The sequence below is a fragment of the Anabas testudineus genome, chromosome 3 (genome assembly GCF_900324465.2).
Source record: "Anabas testudineus chromosome 3, fAnaTes1.2, whole genome shotgun sequence".
Taxonomy (NCBI): Eukaryota; Metazoa; Chordata; class Actinopteri; order Anabantiformes; family Anabantidae; genus Anabas; species Anabas testudineus.
In genome coordinates, this window is record NC_046612.1 from 24,906,821 (window position 1) to 24,929,016 (window position 22,196).

Sequence of the window (22,196 nt, forward strand, 5' to 3'; positions counted from 1 at the left end):
TTTTGCACAAACAAGATGACAGAAAGCATGACATTTCAGAAAAAAAAAAGAAAAAAGAAAAAGGAAAAAATAAAAAAGACATAAACTGGGAAATGACCGTTCAAATCTGTCGCTGCATTCCGCACAAACAGGCGCTTGTTTAATTTGAACAGAATGTTTCTCAAAGAACACTGTTGTGAAAGTTTTCCAGCCAAGTTTCAATCTGTAATTTTCTCTCTCTCTCTCTCTCTCTCTCTCGTTTGCCTCGGCAGACCACCCCGTCGAAGGCAACAACATGTGATATGATCCTCAGAAGACAAAGGAAATTACCTATTAAGTGGGAGAGATGATCTTCCTTTAGCTGCACTCCAAAAAAGTGACTCACGATGTTGTAATTGTTTACCTTTGACTCGGCCCATAAGTCTCCCCTCCCATCTTTCTCTGTTCAGTTGTAACATAATCTTTTTTTTTTTCTTTTTCTTTTTTGCGGTGCTGCTTTCAAGGGCCCGACTCTCACTCTCCTCTCTCTCTCTCTCTCTCTCTCACTCTTTCTCACTCTATCTGTTCTAACAGGACAGATGTCATCGCCCCAAACAGTTTGAGTCATTGTACGCCTCCTCACCCTTGAGTAACCCAAGGACATCAGGCGAAGAGGAGAACTGTAATTTTACATTTTAGACATTTAGCTGATGCTCTTAGTCATGGCAACTTGAACTTGTTTGGTGTCTTGCTTAAGGACATGCAGGCAGAACCAGTAATGTAATAAAATAAATCAAAAGTAGGGGTTGTGTGTGTGACCTGCGGTTATTATTCATCAGAAGGAAAATACAATTGTGAACGCAAAAACAACAAAAAAAGATAATTTCAGATTAAAAAGCCCTTAAAACATGATAACAAACATCAGTGCAATACAGTATTGATTTTGGAAAGGAAGATTTATGTCAGTGTGGAGAAGTAAAGTGTGTTCTGTGAACTGCAGCTCTGCAACAGAAGCCGCCTCACACTGAACCTGTGACCTGCACGGTAACAAATTAGTTTTTTGATATGTCAGTATCCTGTGGTATTTAATCAACTGCTTGATAGCGCAGGTTGTACAACAACTTCCAGCAGACATTCGGGAACTTGTTTTCAAGTCAGCTGGGGGAGTTTGGCAGGACTCAAAAAGTTGTTTGTCTGTACCAGTGCAGCAGCAGATCAGAAAACGAACAAGAAAAAAAAAAGGAAAAGAGGAAAAAAAAAAAAAAGGCTGGAAATAGCATCGCAGAGCGAGAGCGAGCGGGCTGGATGTGCTTTTTTGGGTGTAATGTTTTAATAGAAAGCAGATGGTTACAGATGCAAAGGGCCGAGAGCTGGTGATGACACATCTTTAATATTTTAGAGTGGTCTTTGCTGTAAATGTTGCAGCAGCTGTTTCCCAATGCTGTAAATTTACAGCGTTTCTTTTTTTATTCTTTTGTGCGTGTGTATGTGTATGTGTGTGTGTGAGTGTGTGTGTGTGTGTGACTGACAGCTATTGGATTTACTGTAAATTACAGAAATGAATATGGAAAAGTGATGAAAAGGTAGCGGAAGGGGAGGAGGCTGCGCACATGATTGTGTGTGTGAGAGAGAAAGTGCACATGCATGCACCCTGACTGTCGCTAAATCAATTCCTCCCTATTCAGAACCCCGGTGATTATTGTCTTACTTTTAGTTTAAATAAAGGCGGCTCAAACACCGAGTATAGAAATGCAATAAACATGTTGAAATGTAAAGTGATACTAAAATAATGAGACAGATGGAGAGAGTAGTTGATGTAGGAAGAGGACGAAGAGACAGGGGAGATAAATATATATTTGTATTGTGTTTGCGCTGTGGCCGTTGCTTTAGTTTTAATGTCAGCGGCGAGGAGAGAGGGGTTTTCACCGATGCTTTTGAGTCGAGGTGATTGTCATCAATTCATGTCTTGGCATTTAAACCACCCTCTTCAAATATGAGTATTTGAAATGCAAATACAGCTGCGTATGCCCAGACAAATTAAAAGACACACACACACGCGCGCGCGCACACAAGCAGGAAAGTATAAAACCACTTTTGAAGACATATCTTTTCACTTTTTTTATCGGTGGAGTTTGCATTGTCAAACACTTCTTTTCCTCTTTGCAGAGAGCGCAGCAACGCGAGCAGATAATGCAGCTCACGGCAAAAGAAGAAAAAAAAAGGCATATTAACTGATTATATATTTATTTGCAGTTATGTTCACCTGGCAGGGAGAAAGAGGAACGACATAGAGGTGCTGTTTTTATCTTGCCCTCAGCTTGACTGTTTGCACCTCTCGGGGTGTGTTCGATGCTCCGTGTGTGCGTTTGTTTTTTTCCCCTTCTTCTTTTTCCACAAGACACAGTGAGATAATATGATTCGCAATCCCCCCCACACCCCCCCAACCCCTTCTCGCTCCATCTTTCTGACGCTACAGTTATTTAAACATCAATAGCCATGCGTCTTTCACACATTCTTTCTCATATTGATATTTGTATATGATCATTATGTTTGGCCCTGCAAGCTTTGTTACACTGTGTCAGCTTCAATAGGTGTAAGATCCAATACTGCAACCTCTGCATTCATGCCCCGCAAAAAAAAAAAAAAAAAAAAAAAAAAAAAAAAAAAAAAGGCAATAGACTAGTTTGGCTGACTTTATTTAGGAATCTGCACTGTACTGTGCAGGTCCACTGTGTGTAGGTTCAACTCATTTAAATCCGTGAAAACACACAAAAAACGGTGCGTAATGGTGTGGCATGCAATTTGCATTGTCTTTGTGAATCTTTAATACTTAATGGGAATGAGAAGCCGTTCCCCTCCCTGCAAGAAAAAAAAAAAAAAAAAAAGAAAAAGCATTGTGTTCAAGTTAACAGCCTGGAAGAAAGACATGTTCTTCTGAAACTTCAGGTAAGCTGACGGCACTCTTTCACAAAGAGAGGGAGAAGAAAAAAAAAAAAACAAAAAGCAACGAGCGAAAAATGGGAAAAATAGTTTTGTGTGCAACAACTTCATGTCTGATGAAGTTGCTGAATATTTGTTTTCTTAACAAGCTGAGCTTCAGCTTTCGTCTTCTTGGTGTTTTTTTTTTGTTTGTTTGTTTGTTATTTTGTCAGATGATGAGGAGGAAGAGGAGGTGGAGGAAGTTTGGTGGTGGTAGTGGGGCGTTCAGTGATGGACGGATAGTGTTGATCACAGGATGGATTCATTAGCAAAGGAGGAGATAGGTACCCCCCCCCCACACACACACACACACACACCATCACTACCACCCTTTTCTTCTCCTCATCTTCCTCTATCTGTTGCACACTTTGCTAATCCACATTGAATCCTTCAGTCTATTCACTGCTTCCTGTGGTCATATGTGTGTGTGTCTGTGTTTGTATGGTTGTCATTTTGAGGACCAGCATGAATTTCTCAATGAGAAAGGTGTAGTGAGAGTAATGACGGGGTTAAGGTAAGAATGAGGTTCTGGTTAGGGTTAGGGGTAAAGCTTAGGGTGAGGCAGTTAGTTGTTATGGTTAGGGTTAGCGTAAGGCAGGACGTGACAGGGGAGGCCTAGGGAATGCATTATGTCAATGAGTTTGCTTACACCGACTGCCATACAACAATGTGTGTGTGTGCACCAAACAAAAAGAATTGTAACTATATCTCTAGACTAAATGATACCAATGATCATTTGGATCCATAAGGGTTGAAGTCGCAGGACGAGCGAGTGAAGAGCTCTAGAGTTGTGAGGAAGAGGAGGAGGATTACAGTGAAGGGATGGTTGTGTGTGTCTGTGTGTGTGTGAGGAGGGGGTGACGACTACCTGCAGAGAGCCCAGCATCCAAATGAGAACATAATAACAACATCACAAAGCAAGCAGAGGGATTGTCTGCGAGATGACAACGGTATTAGACAGAAGTCAGATAATTAAGAAATGCACTTAGTGTTTTGTCAAAAGTGGCCGTCACTGCCGGAGATGGAGTTTAGCTCTGTGTGTGTGTGTGTGTGTGTGTGTGTGTGTGTGTATGGGTGTGTTTACCCTGCAGATAATGAGACTAGAAACAAAAAAAAAAGAAAAGGAAAAAGTATGAAGCCATAAAGAAAAAAAAAAAGAGAAAAGGAATCCAATAATTGAAATAAAAAGTTGTGTTCTGTCCACACAGAGACAAAGCCAAGTTGTTTTCGGGCGATTTGTGATGTAGCTGTCCAGTCCAGTCAGGGAGAATGGAAGACGCGTCTTGGAGAGAAAGCAAACAAGAAGAGGTGGCAGAGGATGGGAAGGAGGGGATGGATGGAAAGAGGGGAGTTGGGTGTTGGGGGGTGGGGGAGGGAGGGTGGGCCACAGAAATAAACCCAAACTCCCATCTGATGAGCAGCTTGTCCATAATACTGAATCCCCGTCTCTTGCCAAGTGTGCTTCCTGATACAGAAACACGATAAGTGCAGTTTTTTTTATTTTTTGAGAAGATTCCCTTTCTCCTTCACGCCCCCCCCCCCCCCCCCCAGCCCAGCCCTCCCCTTTTTCCCGTACTCCTCGTTTGTTTTTGGCCTTAAAGCGCTTCTCGCCGACACTGGGGATAATCAGGTGGCTCCTCTTTCTTTTTTTGTCACTCTGCCCCCTGCCTCAACCCCCCCACACCTCCACGTGCACCATGATGCGATAATAAAATTAAAAGAAGTGAGGATGTGGGGGGGGGGGGGGGGATAAAGAAGACAAAATGCATGTGTGCTTTCATCTCATTTCGTGGCCAACAACTACAGGACAGATGATGCGGCCATCTTGAGATCGTTTGTCATCTGTCGGCCGCCGTTGACCTTGCGACGAACGCCGACGGTTCCACTGATATCATCATCTTTTCTTTTTCTTTTTTTTTTTTTTTGATGGCGAGAAAACCGAGAGATGGAAGGAGACAGAAAGAGAGAGAGAGAGAGAGGCTGTTGTTTTGGTAATAAAGACAACATTTATGCCTTCCATTCGCGCTGCCAGTTAAAAGAGGCACAAACATGGAAATCCATTATGGAACGCTTCTTAAAAGTGTGACCAATCCTTGTTCAGTCAATTAGAGTCTAGAGACTGAGAATATGATGTTTGTCTGTTTAGCCCCTGATGCATGCAGATCAGCCTGGATTTGATGATGGAAGGAGAGATGGAGAGAGAGAGAGAGGGTGAGGGAGAAAAAGAAAACCGAGAGAGATGGAGGGACAGCGCAGCCAAGCTCTGCTTATCTCTTTTCTTCTCCTCTAGCTTTTCCTGCTGTTTTTTTTTTTTTTTTTCCTCTTCTCCCGCCCATATACAAAAGCATTAATGTGCGCAGCTATGTGCTTTGCTATTGTTCTGTGTTTAAAAGCTTAAAAAGGGACGTTGTTTGTGTAACTGGCAGAGTTAGCAGCACGCGCGCGCGGGCCGTGTCCAGAAAGCCTGTACTTAAAGTGGTTAAGAGTTAAGAGTGAAAGAAGAAGAAGAAGAAAAAAAAAAAAACACAACACGCAGGCCACATAAAGGGGAGGGAAAGAAAAGCAGTTAATAAGAGTGGTTACTCCAGAATGAGCGGGGATGAGGTTTCACATTAAAAAAGATTTATCTTAAAGTATGGTGCTAATCCCCCCCCCCCCCCCCAACCCCACCTCCCCAGTTTTAATCCACCACCAGCACCCCTCCCCTCCCCACGCAGCACCCTTTTCATTCCTGCCAAGGCATAATAAAAAACTATAAACCATAAAGTTCTTACAATTTCTGGAAACTGGCACATGCACGGCGGCCTGATTTTATAAGGATTCCTGGCCAGTGAATCACAGAGCTCGGAGGACTCGTCTCTCTCACAACAGATTATTAAACGAAAGAGGAAGTCGCGGGGTATGGCCGAGGGCAACAAGGACAAGAGGAAAAAAAAAAAAAAAAAACATTTTTTGAAAGATGTAAGAGGAGAGGAGAGGAGAGGAGAGGAGAGGAGAGGAGAGGAGAGGAGCGCATGTTTGCTATGACCTATTCGGTGATCACAGCCGTGGCTGTGGTGATAGGTGGTGGAGGGTGTTGTCATGTGCTCTCTGTCACACTCGGCTGTGTCATACAAGCTGGATGGATGCCTCTGTCCACTGCAAGCTGCTTCGACGAGGAAGCATATGTGTGTACGAGAACCTCAGCCCACTTCATGAATATTTGATTCATATTTCCTGTGCGTGTGTGTGTGTCTGTGTGTAAGACAGGGGGGGGAAAAAAAAACAACTGTTCCTCCCTTTCTCTCCATCTTTTCTCCTTCTTTCACTTGTCATTGCTAAAAAAAAAAAAAAAAAAAAATTACTCACAAGACTTACTTTGTGGCATTCTAATCATAATTGCCAATCCTGAATACAAATCTCTCAGAGCTCAACACGGTGAGTGAAATTGAAATGACAAAACGAAGCTCATATAACAGTGGAATCAAAGATAAATTTATGGGGTTGGGGGGGGGGGGGGGGGAGAGATAAGGAAAGGACAAAAAAAAGTTGAGAGTGTTCTTCCGCAACCAGTAAGAGATGAGGATAAGGGGCCAGTTATTAGCTCGGCCCCGGGAACAAAGAGTCCCAGTGTTGGAGGGCAGCTTAACACTGAGCCAGTTACTGTACCTTTCAAAACTAATATGTAACCATATCTGTTTTAAAAGGACGATTCATATTACTGTGAATGGATGAGAAAAGTTGTTCCCATCCCAGCGTCCCGGGAAACTGGAATCCCACTTGAAATAACCCTCCTCTGTACACACACACACACACACACACATTCAATTGCAGTCCTGGCCTTTTGTGGAAAGCATTTAAAAAGATGGCGACATGAAATTTTCGTAATGATGTAAAACATCTTCAGCTTTTCCGACAGGACAATGCAGCGTATTGTGACTTACGGTCGCTGTGGCAACTGCCAAAGGTCAGCGCGGGTGTGTCCGGGCAGACGAGGGCAGCGCTGAATGAAAATTGGGTTATATGTGATCAACTAAGTTATTAATCAGATTAAAATGGATTCCCTCTGCCTGCTGTTTAACTAGGTGGGGGGGGGGGGGGGGGGGGGGGGGGGTGGTTGGAGGAAAGTAATGCAGACAGAGAGAGGAGGGAAAGAGAGGCAGGACAATAGGCCAGTGTTTACTCATGCAAAGAGCAAAGAAAGTCTTTGTTTTAGGAGATGAAGTCACTGTCGCAGATGAGTTTCGATAAGCTACAGCGCGTGTAATACCAGTGTGTCTAAAAGCATGTGCCCTTGCCGTGGATGCCCCCTGGCTTCATCCAGGTAACCTCTCTAATCCTGATTAAATCACTGTAATTAGAACAAGCAGTGTTCCTCCACCCCCATATTTCCCTAATAAAACAATGCAGCAGTTTAAATCCGGTCGCTGGGATTTGCAACGCAACAATGCAGTTTATATCCATCTCTGCCGAGGAATTAAGTATATTTTCTAACTGCTAATGTTATAATGTTGCCGGCTTATTTGTCTCGACGCTCGCTATTCTTATTCCCCCTGCGGATTGTGTTCTCTCTCTCTCTCTCCCTCTCTATCTCCATCTTTCTATCTCTTTCTGTGTTCCTAGTGCAACTTTGTTTATTTGAGACTTATTTATTTGCTTTTCTCTGCTGCGCCTTTTTTTTTTTTTTGTTTTTTTGATGTTTAAATCAAACACGTTTTTAGCGAGTGGTCGGGATCATCGTTCACTACAGGAAATAATGCAAGTTATTTGTCCTTAATTGCCACTGAGCTTTTCAAACACGCCAACTCGCTGCGCCTATGTGTCTATACCTGTGTATGTTTTTTTTTTGTTTTGTTTTGTTTTTATTAGTATCACTGCATGCCATCATTGATGTGGAATAACAGTGGAAATAAAAGTTGACATAGTTTCTTCATTTTTACCCCCTCCCCACCCCAAACCCCTAGTTTCCCTCTCCCTCTGCCTTGCTCTCTGTTGTTTTTTATATATCTGTGTTTTCCTTGAAGTTACTGCAGCATTGTCTCATTATGTGTCGACTATCTGTGTAAGTGTTATTATGCCTGGTGCCTTTGCCTGGTGGTACTGCTCTCTCTCTCTCTCTCTCTCGCTCCCTCTCTCTCTCTCTCTCCCTCTCTCTCTGTCTCTCCCTCTGAGGATGAGGAGCTTTATGAGTACAACTCCTCAGAGGGTCCTCTTCACATCTCCAGGGCGCCTGGGGAAGGGAACGTTGCATTCTTTAGAGGAGCAACTCAAACTGAACAAAGTCTACAGGAGTCAGGGAAGAATAAAAACAAACAGCAAACTAACGAGATGGGAAGTAGAGATCATGTCAAATATATCGGGTTGGAAGGCCAATTTATAACCCATTGTTTCATGTTCTGCAATACTGAATACAATGTGCTCTAACGTTATGAGTGCGCGGGGGGAAAAGGGTTTTCAGGCTTGCTTATATGCATAAAAGCACTTTATTTGCACGTAAACACACACACACACACACACACACACTAGTGTATGAATGTAACCTCCCAGCTCCCACGCTGTCTTCACTCCTGTTTCCCCATCCTGTTACACAAATAATGAATAGAATAATTGTCATGTAACTTTGCAATCATCCAGCATTTGTCTCCGTTTCCTTATCAAGGGCAACTCGATACTGGCCTTCATTCACTGTACTACACTTCCAGGAAACGTGATGTGGCCACTATCATCAGCTGCATTATTGAAGATGGCTGAGAGAGGATCATGGGAAGAATATGAAGGCTTTTTTTTTTCCCAGAAAGGGCCTTTCAGCAGGCACAGCAGTTGATATCTGGGGAATTAGCGAGGAGAAAATATTTTTAGATCTATCACATCTGCCGAGAGACTGAGCAACAGGTACCCTCCTTAGGGCTTGACAGCAGCTATTACACTTAATTGCGCTTTGAAAACTACACTATTTGCACTTTTGGGTGACAAGGTGATAATTCACCTCTGCACAAGTTAAAGTGGTAATATTGTTGCGCACGTGAAATATCACCTCGCCTTCACCAGCCGTCAGAGCTGTCACATCGGCGTGGCAGAAGGCACACAATGAGAGCTGAAGTGTTTTACCAACCAAGTCGTCTTCTTTTTTTCTCAGTATAAGACAGACAGTCAGGCCTCCAGACGGCTTAATCGCCAGAGGAGCCCTCCAGCAACACGGAGGAAAAGAAAGACAGAGAGAGCAATAGATAAAGAAGAAGGGAGAATACCAGAGTGTGGGAAAGTGAAAAAAGCAAAGATCTATGAAGGAGAAAGGAGTGCTGGTGGACTCGCTTTGGCCTAAACAGAGAGTGATTGAGGTTCCCTCCACAGTCAGTCAGATATTGGTCAAACTCTAGTTGAAAATTTAATTGGGTTAAGCTGTTTACAAGAACCTCCTGCAAGCCTGCAATCAAATCTTCTATGAATAAATGATTTAACTTGACATATTTTAAGGAACAAATAATACAGGACAATTTAGGTCATGTACTTACAGCCATTATTTCATTATATAGCAATAGGATTAGATTCACTCAATTTATTAAAACAGCAGCGTTCATTACTAAAAAAGTCCGACTGGACAATAAACCCATGGTGAGGTGATTGAAATTTGCTAAATAAGGTAATGTTCCTCTTGGACATTAACAGATAAATTCACAAGAAAAAACAGAAAACAACAAACAGTGTTGCTTAGATTAATAGACATGGGGGGTTTACTTACTTGAGCAGGTATATGACTGGATGCTAATGCTTCATTTTATATGCTGTCAGTCATGTGACTTACTTGGTGCGTTAAAGCTACGATATGCAACCCAGGCTAGTTACAAGAAATAATTAATTGTTAAGAGGCCAAACTTTCACGTTTTACACAATAAAATACATTTTGGAGCATATTCTTAATAAAAATATATGTTAGTATGATGATGTAAATTCAATTTTTTTTATAAAAAAATATAAACTGTTGAACGTTCCTAAATTCACAAAGATTTCAAGTTGTTTTAAAATGTATATTAAATATATACAATAAAAAAACAATCTCAGGAATGTAACAAAAGAAATGCTCAAAGGTGGATTGCATTGAGTTGCTAATGCCAATGGAACATTAGACTAGGTAAGTTTTCTCATTTCCTCACTTTTCTCAAGTTGTTCTACTGGTCGTTTATTGAGAAATATCATTTATCCTCACAAGATAGTTCAGTGTGCATCAAGAAGCTGTCTGATGTTTCCAATGATTTAATGATATAAATCATACAATGTTGTATATTCTTGTTAATGTTGATATAATGCTGTAGTGGCCAAGCTGAATGTATGAAGGCACTAGAAATAATGATGCCGAACAGATGCTAGAACAGACCTATACAACTTTAACTGGTTATGTTTGCAGCGTATTTCAAATACAGTTTGTGTATCAAACCATTTCACTTCGGTCTTCAGGCTAAATGAATGATGTCAACTCTGTATCTATCGATATAGCCTTAATGTATCCCCAAAATGGAAACCACCATGTGAATTACACCATCAACACCACCTACCCCCACTAGGATTCTCACGGTGTCACCTTTATGAACTTTCAGAGCTACTTTTAAGTGCACAGAATAATTACTGCTACACAGGTAAGCTATCTGTCTAGCTCATTAGTAAACACAGGGGTGTCTGGGAGCAATAAGTACCTGAGCCCTTTTCCACTCAACGCATTTTGTGTGAGTGTTTATGAGTGTGTGTGTGTGTGCACATGTTTGCTAGAGACAAACAGCAACCAAATTCATGGTAATTAACCACCTGATGAGGACAGTATTATTGGCAATTACTGGGTTTTGCATTATCACAAGTTCTAAATGTGTTCATGTGTGTGTACAAAGTGTGTGTGCAGGTGTGTGAGCTTACATCAGACAGGAGGGAGAGAATTACTTAAGCCAGGTTGTGTAGTGAAAACCGGTGGTCAGTATTGCTAAAGCAATTAGCATCTAAAGGTGTGCTACGTCTGAGTATTTTTCCTTTTACTACGTATACACGAGGCCGCAGCAACAAGTCCTTCATGCTTCCCATTTCATGCATCATGTCCATGAAATGATATTTCAAACTGTGTCATGCAAAGAAATTTAATGTAAAGTTTTTGCACGGTGTAGAATAAAGACTTTCTAAAGGCCTATAAATGCAGGTTTAGAACTCAGCGATGTAGTAATTATGTGTAAACAAAATTTCAGTTACTGTATCTGTTTTTTCGAAACCAGCATATGTGCATCTAGTAGCACTTGTGCGTATGTGTTTGTGTGTGCGTCTTGAGAGTGTTATTTGTTATTCCTACCTTTCTTACACTTAAACCAGAGAAAGTGAAAATTACACCAGTAATGCCAACTGTGATCCACTACATCTGCGCTTCACAGCGAGCCCACCAATCCCACCATATGTCTTTAATTACCATCAGTGCTTTACAAGACCTGTTTCACACACAAACACACTCCCTCTCTCTCACATTCACAAACACACACACATATACACTCACACACGCATTATCAGCTGTTTTTTTCTTTTTTTTTTGCAGTGTCCTGCACTCCCGTCTGCAAGCATGCGGTTGAACATTTGTCTCATCCACCATGGGAATCTAAATGTATAGGTGTGTGTGTCTGTGTGTTCTTGCACGTTGCTCTAATGTGACCTCTGCACTCATGGAGGAAATCCCTCACAGTGAAGACTGACTAGAGTGCACTCACTCTGGCATAGGTAACTGGCCACTAGTGACACAACCAATGCGGCATTTAGGCTGAAAACCAAACTTCCTTAACCTGTTTCACTCTCACACACACACACAAACAAATGCAGACACATGCACAATTATAGAATTCATTCTATTACTTCTTTAGTACATGTCAGGAATGTGCAATGTGTAATTTTCCTTATTTTTCAATTAATTTGCTATGTTTATTTCCCTATATGTTTCCCTATATATAATTGTCTTTCTTACAGTAACAGTTGTTTTTTACATTTGTATGTCTTTTTGATTAAGAAAAAACAAACATGTAACTGGACTTCTACTGGACTTCTTTCACTGTTTTCAATGACATGTCATGGCCTTCATCAGCATAAAGACTTTGCTCAGTGTCCTGCTTCAAACATGTCCCCTTTGACACTTTGACATAGGCTGGTGTTGTATGTTGGCTTTATGTCATCAAGAGCTGTGTTGTGAGGTGATGTTGTCCTGTTGTTATTTTATTGTGATAAAATGTATTCTAAATTGAACCCTGTCTTCAAAAAATGAAATTTCTCTGCAAATAAACTGCATCACAAATAATTTTTGTGGGAAATGTAATCGCAATATGGCTATGTTGTGATACAACTAATCGTTTTAATGAAAAAAACACATGACGGACCCGAGTTCAATTCCAGAGTCCCACGAGTGGTTAGGTTTAGACTTATTAACGAAAGTGCTAGAAGTACTTTACACAGTGAGACGATGTGTTTATGAAGTGACTGTTACCTTTGTCCAGATGCTCTAACCTCAATCAAGTACTGTGTGAGCATAAAAATGTTTAATGGCACTGTTCTAGTAAAACTGGATGATGTACTTTGGATAGTTTAGCAGAAAAAAAAAAATCAGTTCAGTATGAATGTATTTTGTCATTCATTTGTCATTTGTCATTTTGTCAACATATCGTCATGTTAACAGAAAAGAAAAACTGTTGTCATCGCAGTTTAGTTGTATAAAAGAGGGATTTTTGGAGACAGAGTTTATAAAAATATGAAAATAAATTAAAATTGTATACACATGAATGGTTGAATAAATGTCAAACAGCAAAAATCATCAGTGGTCAGAGCTGTTAAACTAAAACACGGACCTAATTTAATGCTTGAAACTACCAGCTCAACATGGTCATACCGTGCGTACTGTACATACTGTGCTTCTTGATGTTATATGGCGACACTGAGGCACTGCCACATGGTTTTCCGCTCACATCTACAAAAATAGACTCTTTTTAGTGTCGACTACAGAGCGTTGAGGAGGTGACTCTCAGAGTTTTTATCAGCAACAAACAGCGCCACTTATGAGGAGAACTATACAGCACAATGTGAGAGCACTTGTAAAGTGGGAGTGATGGGATCTTATTGATGCGAGAATACACTGCATTCCCCTCTCTCATTTTCTTCATCCTGCCCACTAACCCTCTGTTTGTGTAGTCGACTTCTCCAATCGCGATAGGTGCTCAGCTACAAGCTCTGCCGTTTTCTCCTCTGAAGTTTTCGTCACACTCATCCGAGTCATACACTCCTATCAACACTTCCTCTCCGGCTTGTCAATCTGAACCTTCTAAAACCCCGGCCCACATTTCACATATTAAATGAACAAGGTGGTTGAGGTAATGTAAGTAATACGATGTAAGAAGCAATGTTCGCAAGCAGTCATGGCATGTGCAGCACTGTTTGAATAATGTAATACTTCATGTTTGATAATGCATGGCTATAGATAGGTCTCCACTCCAGCCAAGTATTGATTGTGTTAAGCACATCTACAGTGCAGCAAATGGTGGGGGTGCATATCAATCTTTACACAGCATATTGTACCTCAGTAACCAGATACCTTGTCTGATTACAGAGCCCTCAGGGCCACTGCTGCTGTTAATGACATTTATTGATAAATCCAATACCTGGGCCAATTTAAAGAGGTGTGGTTTATTACTACAGATGTGTGAATATGTGGATCTGTGTGGATCTGTTATGTGTCATAGTGCAAGTAGGTTCATGTGCATTGTATCCCTTTCCCCTTCCTCTGGGCATACTAATGAAGAGACGGCCACTCCAGACGTGCAGCGCGTGCCCTACAACAGCTACCGTAGATTCAGAGGAGAATTTCAATATTAATGATTTATGCTGTATTTGCATACAAACCTAATGCAAACCCACTCCAGATAATCACATTTTGCCAGGTCTGAATTGAGTTTTATGGACGTCGTTGCCACCCCCACCTTCTCCACCCACCAGTGGGATGTGTGACTGTTGCTCTTTAAGCTGCTGCATAAACCCCAAAACAAGCGGTTTACAAGTGGACACATAAAGACGGACTGTACTAGTGCATTTTACTGTCAAACAAGTGAGTCATCTAAGCATTATCATATAACTGTAGTGAGCAGTAGTATACAGTAAGTAGTAACAGCAGTAACAACGCTGCTATCAACAATGGAAGACAATGTACGTTTTAATTTTATACTCCTGCTCTTAACCTCGCTACATTTATTTGACCATTGTATTATTATTTTGCTGATTTAACATCTTAAATAAAGTTAATTTACTTAATTACACATTTGAGGTACAGTACTTACTAACAATACAACTATTAAACTATTACACTTCTATTTTATAATAACTATTACTATTATAATTTAAACAGAAATACTGTCATTTTACTCCACTACATTTATCTGACAGCCTTAGCTACCAGTTATAAACAGATTTTTAATATAAAAATAATCAACTAATAAATGATGATGTATTATTATGGATTAACCATCTGTCAGTACAAGCTCCACATTTACCAGCTGCTCTGATTTTGTTTCACACCAACTCTCACTACTATACATTTTCTGTACCATAACTTTCACAATCTGGGCTAGACTCGATCTTTCATGTCATCAACAATTCAACATTGTTTAACAGACATATGTATTTTCTTAGTGGAGTGCTGTGCTTTTTATTTCTTTGTATTTGTAATATATTTGGAAGTATGTTTTCAATGTACCTAAAAATTCACATCGAGTAAAGAATTTGAAGCTACATTAGGGACAGCTAAATAGCAATACTCCTTGCTGTCATAGGCAAAAAAAGGCATTATAGTAATAGCATTTGTGGATATAGGTGAGAGACTGTAAAAGCACTAGTTAACATATCATGTCAATACTAGCACCACTTGCCGTCGGTGTACATGAGGGTTGTAGCATTGAGTCCATTACAGGTTAACAGGTCAGGTCAGCAATGGCTTACAGATACTCTTATATTCATGTCTACAGGTAACCAAGAACCTCCAGTTTGTGTACTTGCATTAAGCATGTAGAGAGATATGAGCTATGTGAAATTTGTGGTAAGAAGTTCTCTAAATCTTTTTTTTTTAGTTATTATTATTTAGGAATGAGTCCTCATACCACTGAAGCATTGTCCTTTCAAAATATCATTCTGGTTTACTACATGGATATGAACATACAAAGCTTTGGATATCTTAGAATATTTGTAAGAGCTTTGGTTTACATAAAATACAGCATAATCTAGAATACAGTGTTATATTATCTGATATACACATCACTGTTACGATACAAAAGAAAATAGCTTGTGACTGGGGTGGGACAGGAGTCACTTAACTAAATGTCATATTCATATCTAAGCCACGCCACAAGATCACCTGTTTTTCTTTTAATTTTATATTTTCTGTGCCATTACAAAGATCTGAACAGTGAATTTCCAGGATGTCATACATATAGTCAGCACAGTAACCTATTGAGTTTTTCAATAACAGTGAATGACTTGAGTCAGATTGGGGCAAACTACCAACATAAGAAAAACATTCGAGAAAATCTTATCTACAGAAAACAAAGGTCAGGCATTCCTAGTTGCAAAGGGGACTGCCCACACGGCATAGCTTTGCTTTCTCAAGCTTTCTGATTAGACAATAAGTAGGGCATGCTCACACAGAGGCACTGTTCTATTAACACATACAGATGTATGTATTTATATACAAGTCTTGTATCGTTAAAATGTTTTTCATGCCACGCAGACAACCTGATTCCATGGCTATAGATAGAATTTTGTCAGAAAGGTTAGATGAACAGATGTAGCTGCATTGCTTTCTTATTAGGAAAGAAAAACCTTTACTATATGTTTAGGAATATGACAGCTCTACATTTCATGAGCACACTTTTGTTTGTTTTCCATATTAACGATAGGCAACAAGGGGGATAAAAATCAAGTTTTTCAAAATACTATTAAAATATACACTACTATTGCTAACTCCATTGTCTTTTAGTCATTTCCAATCTCTTTGGTGTGTATAAACCAGCCTTTCTAAGCTCAATGCCAACTTTGGTTTTTACTTTCTTCCTATAGAGACACTTTAGCAACCAGCCCTAAACACCAAAAGAGCATTGTAAAAAAAAAAAGGACTTCCTTCTTCACTCTCAAGGATTGGCTGTAACCTTAGCAGAATCATGAAAGTTGACAGTTCATTTTTCACAGGGTCATAGATCGACGAGTCTTATAAAGTAATGGGCTTTTGGGAGCTGGCTTTATGAGAGCTAAGATAGTTAAGAGACATGAGGAGGAGATGGCACAGGGAGCTGAGGTCCTGCTCTGACTCATCCAGGGTTATTCCCTCCATGCTGTGGGGTGGGAGGGAGGCGCTGCACTCCCAGTAATATCAATGTGTAATAAAGATTAATCTGTTGCTAGTCGCCAGGCTGATAGCTTCTAAACTTGCTAGAAATAAGGCTGAAATCACTTCAGAGCCAATCTGGAGACCTTCAGTGAGTCTCTGAGATGCCTTTGTGGGCGTCAGGGAAAAATGTATATGTGTTTGTCTTGTGTGTTTATGTGATGGAAAAATCGAATTAGGGTTTCAAATGTGTGTGTGTATTCATGACTTGAACCTTGTGTGAGCATTACAGCATGTTACAGTGCCAGTAGGGGTTAAACACACTTACCAGGCATGTCTGGCCTCTTCATGGCCCCTGTGGGTGCGCCTCCCGCTCCGCTTCCCAGGCCGTTGAATGCGGAGAGGTTGTCATTGCTGTAGGCTCTGAGGACAGACAACATGTTTATCTGCTGCTCAAGGTTGGTCTGCTGCTCTGCCTTCAACAGTCCTGGAGGACCTCCAGGAGACAGGAGGCTCAGGCCCTGCTGCCATTGCTTCTCCAGTGGCAAGGCTTGGTTCTGGGGTCGGGGAACAAGGGAAAGTGGACTCATGGCGGAGGACGATGCTGCTAAACCAGCCCCACTCCTTGGGGTCAAAGAAGAGTCATCTTGGAGGTGTTTGGTGTGGTTCTGAAGGTGGTCTGAATCTGGACTTCCCACCTCCCTGTCCATGTCCATTTGCCCGCCCTCGTCTCTTTCCTCCTCCTCTTCAGCCACTCCTCCATCCTCTTCCTCTTCATCAGAGTTATTCTGTTGCTGCTGTCTTTTGGGGGTAGTTGAGGGTGTCTCACTGGCACTTTGCACACCAGCCTTGACAATGTCATCATCTGATCCAACCTGGTCCTCTTCAACATCTCCACAGGAGCCACTCTCACCAATCTGGACATCCCCAGCCTGGCTAGATGGGTCAAGTCCCTGTTCTGGTACGCCTACATAGCCTTGAAAGCCCTTGACCACTTGGGATCCATCATACAAGCCACCAAATCGTCTGTAGAATTCGCTCTGGAAGGGATTATAAGGCTGGTCCGTGTGGTTGTTCCAGCTTCCCTGGCTTTTCTCTCCATCTCTGTCACCACCTTTGTCGAGAGCCATACCAGAGGTCTTTGTGTTGGAGTAGTGAATGGTGGAGGTGGTGGGAGAACCATCTCCACGAAGTTCCTTCGCTGCATCAGGTCGCTGCAGTTGGGCTTTACCCAGGTGGTTAGCCTGGAGGTGCAGAGCCATCAGCTCTAATGAGGAGGTGGAGAAGGAGCAGAACAGACACCCGTGCCATGCCACATTATCATGGATGGTTACTGAAGAGCCAGGGAGAGATCCAGATGCAGACTCAGGCCGAACGGAAACAGACAGATCGAGTGGTTCATACTGTGACCCAGGTTTGCCTGGCTCTGAGTTTGGTTTGGCTTCAGTCTTTTCCTCTCTATCCTGGTTAGCACAGACAGCCCGCTTGGCTTTGGGCTCACCGTTATCATGGTAGCGCTGTGCCTGGAGCTGAGCTACACTCTGGTTGTCCTTCATATCCTTCTTCATGGAGCTGAAAACAAAGTTGTCCATGAAGGCCTGAAGAGAACCTTGAAAGTGGACACCGTTTCCCATCATGCTTTGATAAGCCCTGCTTAGGTCAGAGAAACTGGCAGGACTATCTGTAGCTGTTGAGACCAAGGAGGATGGGCCATCAGCAGTCTTCATGTTCTCAGCTGAGGAGTCAAAACGACGGTCTCCACGTTCACGATCTCGGTCTTGTGGTGACATCATGCCAGCCGACGCCCACTGATGTGGCAGCAATGGACCTGCCCTGAAGTCTAGGCTGGGAGGCATTCCCTTGAAAACATTACGGAGAACATCTGGTCGGGCAAAGATGCCACTGCCGGCTGTCTTCCCATGATCCTCTTTATGGTCAGAAGAAGGGGCGTGGCCAGAGGACGGGCCTGAGGTGGTGGAGCCATTTTGACGCTCACGATGGTGGCGCTCAAGGTGGTACTTCAGACTGGCAGACTGGGTGCCAGCGTAGTCGCAATGAGGGCACCGATAGGGTTTCTCTCCTGAGAGACAAAGATAGAGACAGAGAAACAGAAAGAGAACAACAGGGAAAACAGTGAATAATTGACCTGATTATCAGACTGACTGGATATCAAAATCTATTTATTGGAGCTGGGAACGTGGACCCTAGGGTCAAGAAAATTAGGTCAAAAGAGTAGAGCTCACAAAAAAGATATGCATTTCATTAACTACTGTGAAAGAGAATATTTTGCAGTTGCAAACTATGGCATCAAAAACACATGCGATTTCTACTTTCTACAAATGGGTTGAGGAAAGAAAGTGAGAAAATAAAATAAAATAGAGGAATCAGCAGTTTAGGAGGAAAACAAAGCACTGAATGAAATCAACTACAAAACAAAGTGATAATGAACAAGACCCTGCATTCAACCGACAATCACGTTTTTAACTCTCTCTCTCTTCTCTCTCTCTCCTTCCATAGACATCGGCTGCTTCACTAGATGTGCGTGTGTGTTTGTGTTATTGCATGTGCGTGTATTGGGATGGGTGTGTAGAGTAGGCATCTGAATATGGGTCGATCCAGCTCGATCCAGCCCCGCCAAGTGAGCCATCACTCACATCAACACCATAAAAAACATTTCACCATATGGTGCTTTCAGTGCACTAAAAGAGATAATATTTTCAACTGACAACAAAACTGTCTCGATGCTATCTGTGTGTGCACAAGCAAGGACCGAGCGGTGCGGCTGGGTGTCTATTTGTGTATTTGTGTCTGCACAGTGTGTGTGTGTGTGTGTGTGTGTGTGTGCCTACAGTGGGGTCATCACACCTCTGTTCTGGCCTTGCTTGCTGTCAGGCCTGTGCCTTCATGATGAGAGTTCAATTTCTTAGACATTCCCTATTTGCAGTTTATCTTAAGAAACATAAATCAGCCATAAGATCTCCACACCGCATCGCAGTGAGGGAAAAGAAACACACACACACACACACACACACAAGTCAATGAGTATTAAAAAAAAAGAAAGAAAAATTGAAAAGAAATATGCAGAGAACATATGTGAACCACATGGTTGTTGCAGTGAAGCCCTATGATAAAGAACAATAAGAATCACTACATGATGCACAGATTAAAGTGATTTATGTTACGGAAAAAGAGGGGTGAATATGCTGTGTAACATTTACATATATTTATTTATGCTGCACATCCATATTCATGAATATTCTTGATAATGGTAAAACAGCAGCATTATTCTGCCAGAAGTGGATCTTCCATTGGAATTATACTTATGTTGAAATAGAACACATCCTGCTAGCAATTATAATAGGCTTGGAGTCTGAGCCAGATTTGGAGTCATTAAACAATGAACAGAGAGGGGAAAAATGCTAAGCTTGATTTTTTTTTTTTTTTAATATATACATATAAAAAGTTCCCAGAGTGGAATTTCTGTTGGAGGGACAACAGTGACAGGGTGTCAAAAGACAAGAAGATCAGTGGAAAAGAAATGAAAACATCATGTTTTTAATGTTTTTGTGTACATATATTATCATATATAAAATATATGTCCATAAAATATTTACATTATACACATGGAAACCATTTTATAAAAGAAAAAAGGCATTGTTACGCAAGGCTGGCTTGAATGATTTAAGTCGGGCTGTGTAGTAAATCATGGATATAATTAGCAAATGGCATACTGCTCAAGTAATTTATCATTATTTAGAGGGCACCATTCCAGAAAAGACTCTGCAATCTGCAGACCTACTGCAGAGTTCTCAAATAAAGGGCCACAAACACCAACTCAATACAATATTGATACAAGAGAGAAAAGAATAGGAGGGCATACAAAAGAAAATTGAAGGTGGAAATGCTAAGAAGAGGAGGGAGAAAGAATGAGGGAGACAAAAAAGAGGGAGACAGATAACCCTGACTAAAGATAGAAAGACAGATATTTTTTCTCTTACACTACAGTGGCTATGAAGCACAGAGTATATTTAAAATAAACCATACGAGATGAGCTTTTAACCCAATAAGTGCTTCTCCTGTGAGCTGCCGAACAGAGGCTCACTGCTGATTTAATAAGGAAACGTCCCTGATGCAAATGATCATTCTCAATTCCTCTAACTGGACAAAATGATATTCTAGGAGCCAAATTAGACAGAAATTAGACTGATCAGATCTTTTTTTTTTTCTTCCTCTGTCTTTTTCTTTCCTTATAAGAGGTTGTTAATGTTCATGGGAGGAAAATAAAGATTAATGTAGCATCTACATATCTAAAATGAGAATGAAAAGCACCAAAAGAATTGTACGTTTGAAACTCTCCTCTGATGTCTGTAGAGCTGGGTAAACTGGAAATAAATACAAATGCCCTCGGAGAGTGATTATTTTATTCCAGATTTCCATTAAAATTAAGTATTTAAATATATCAGGAGCAAGTGAGACAGATGACAAGTGCATTTCTGAATGTACTCGTGTTTACGTATGTGAGCGTGCGCACCATTTGGAATGTGTGCGAACACATGTTCATGGATGCGTGTCGGCTTGAGCCTGTGTGTGTGTGTATTTGTGTGTGTGTGTGTGTGTGTGTGTGTGTTTGTGTCTTAGAGGGCCATTTGGACTGGCTAAGACATCTGCTCCATCATACGTCAGGGGCCTGGTGTGACATCTGGGGAATATACTGTATCCTGCCTTGCAACATTACACACAATTTACTGCTAAAGGTCATTATGTACCCGTTAATCCACTTTTAATTGATATCAGCGCAAACAGCACAACCTCCCAGCCACATGACAGATCACTGCCGCCACAAAACCAGGAAATTGCTATTCGGGAGTTAAAAATAGAACAGTAAACTTTCTTTTTTTTCTTTTTTTTGTTTTTGCTGTTGTCCTTCTTCACTTTGTTGAACTACTTTGGACATTTTGTTCCCGACAAACGTGAACGACAGACCGACAGACAGTGAAGAAAGTGAACCTTTCTTAGCTTCATAAATGCTTCAGCGACACCTCTTTGGCTATAAATGATCCTTCTCCTGACTGCTGGGACCTGCTCGTCCACAGTGTGTCTGTACTTCATGTTGTACGTGTCATTTGTGGCAGCACCATAGAAACAAGCTAAGATAAATATCCCAAACCTGTACAGGGGGGCAATTAAAATAGTCCTTAATAGAAACAACATACTGGAGGATGAATTTCCATTTGGCCAGAGAAGGATGAGGGGAAAACACCAGTGGGACGTTTGAGAGACTGAATAATGGATAGAAGCTGTTTTACATCTGTTTTAAGTATGTCTGCTTAAGTTAGTGGTTGGTGGTGAGTTGAGAGAGCCTCTTATACTGTCGGGGTTAACAGTTCAATAGCCTCAGAGGGGAAGGTGACACCGTAGATGCACAGTCAAGAACGTTGGTTAAATGTGCTCACTGCTGGAAAGGGCAATATCTTTCTCTTGCTGTCAATAACTTCCATAAATAGGACAAAGCCAACAATGTCCATCTCTCAGTGCGATCCTGTCTGCCTGCCAGTCAGACTCAAGCCCATTCATTCCTGAAGAAATAAATCTTGTCTGTAGTTTCTGGCAAATATTACCGAAACAAGAGTAAATGGTACATTTGTTGGCAGCTATTTTATCTCTGGATTACTACAAATTTGTTGCTCTATTAAGTATTTACAGCACCAGGATAGTGTATGTGACTCAAAACATATTGCGGTGGCTGTGTTCATTGTAATGAATGAAAGTGTCACCCAGTGCAACACTGTCTCATTGATGTGTTTTTAATAGTGTTTTTGAGAAAACAATGGAGCTCTGCAGCGCACAGGATTAAAGGCAGGTTGTGCATACTGTAGTTCATAGCAGCTTCAGTTCTCTGCTTTTTCATGGGGTT

General features: G+C 41.3%; 1 protein-coding gene across 6 annotated transcripts in view; it reads right to left on the reverse strand.

The window, feature by feature from the left end:
* znf536 (zinc finger protein 536) overlaps positions 1-22,196 on the reverse strand; it is a 207,071-nt gene that overhangs the window by 45,554 nt on the left and 139,321 nt on the right. For all 6 annotated transcript variants that reach the window (XM_026378871.1, XM_026378870.1, XM_026378874.1 and 3 more), the window contains one exon: positions 16,611-18,362. In XM_026378871.1, coding sequence (XP_026234656.1) covers positions 16,611-18,362 — 1,752 coding nt within the window. The remainder of the gene's footprint in view (positions 1-16,610; positions 18,363-22,196) is intronic.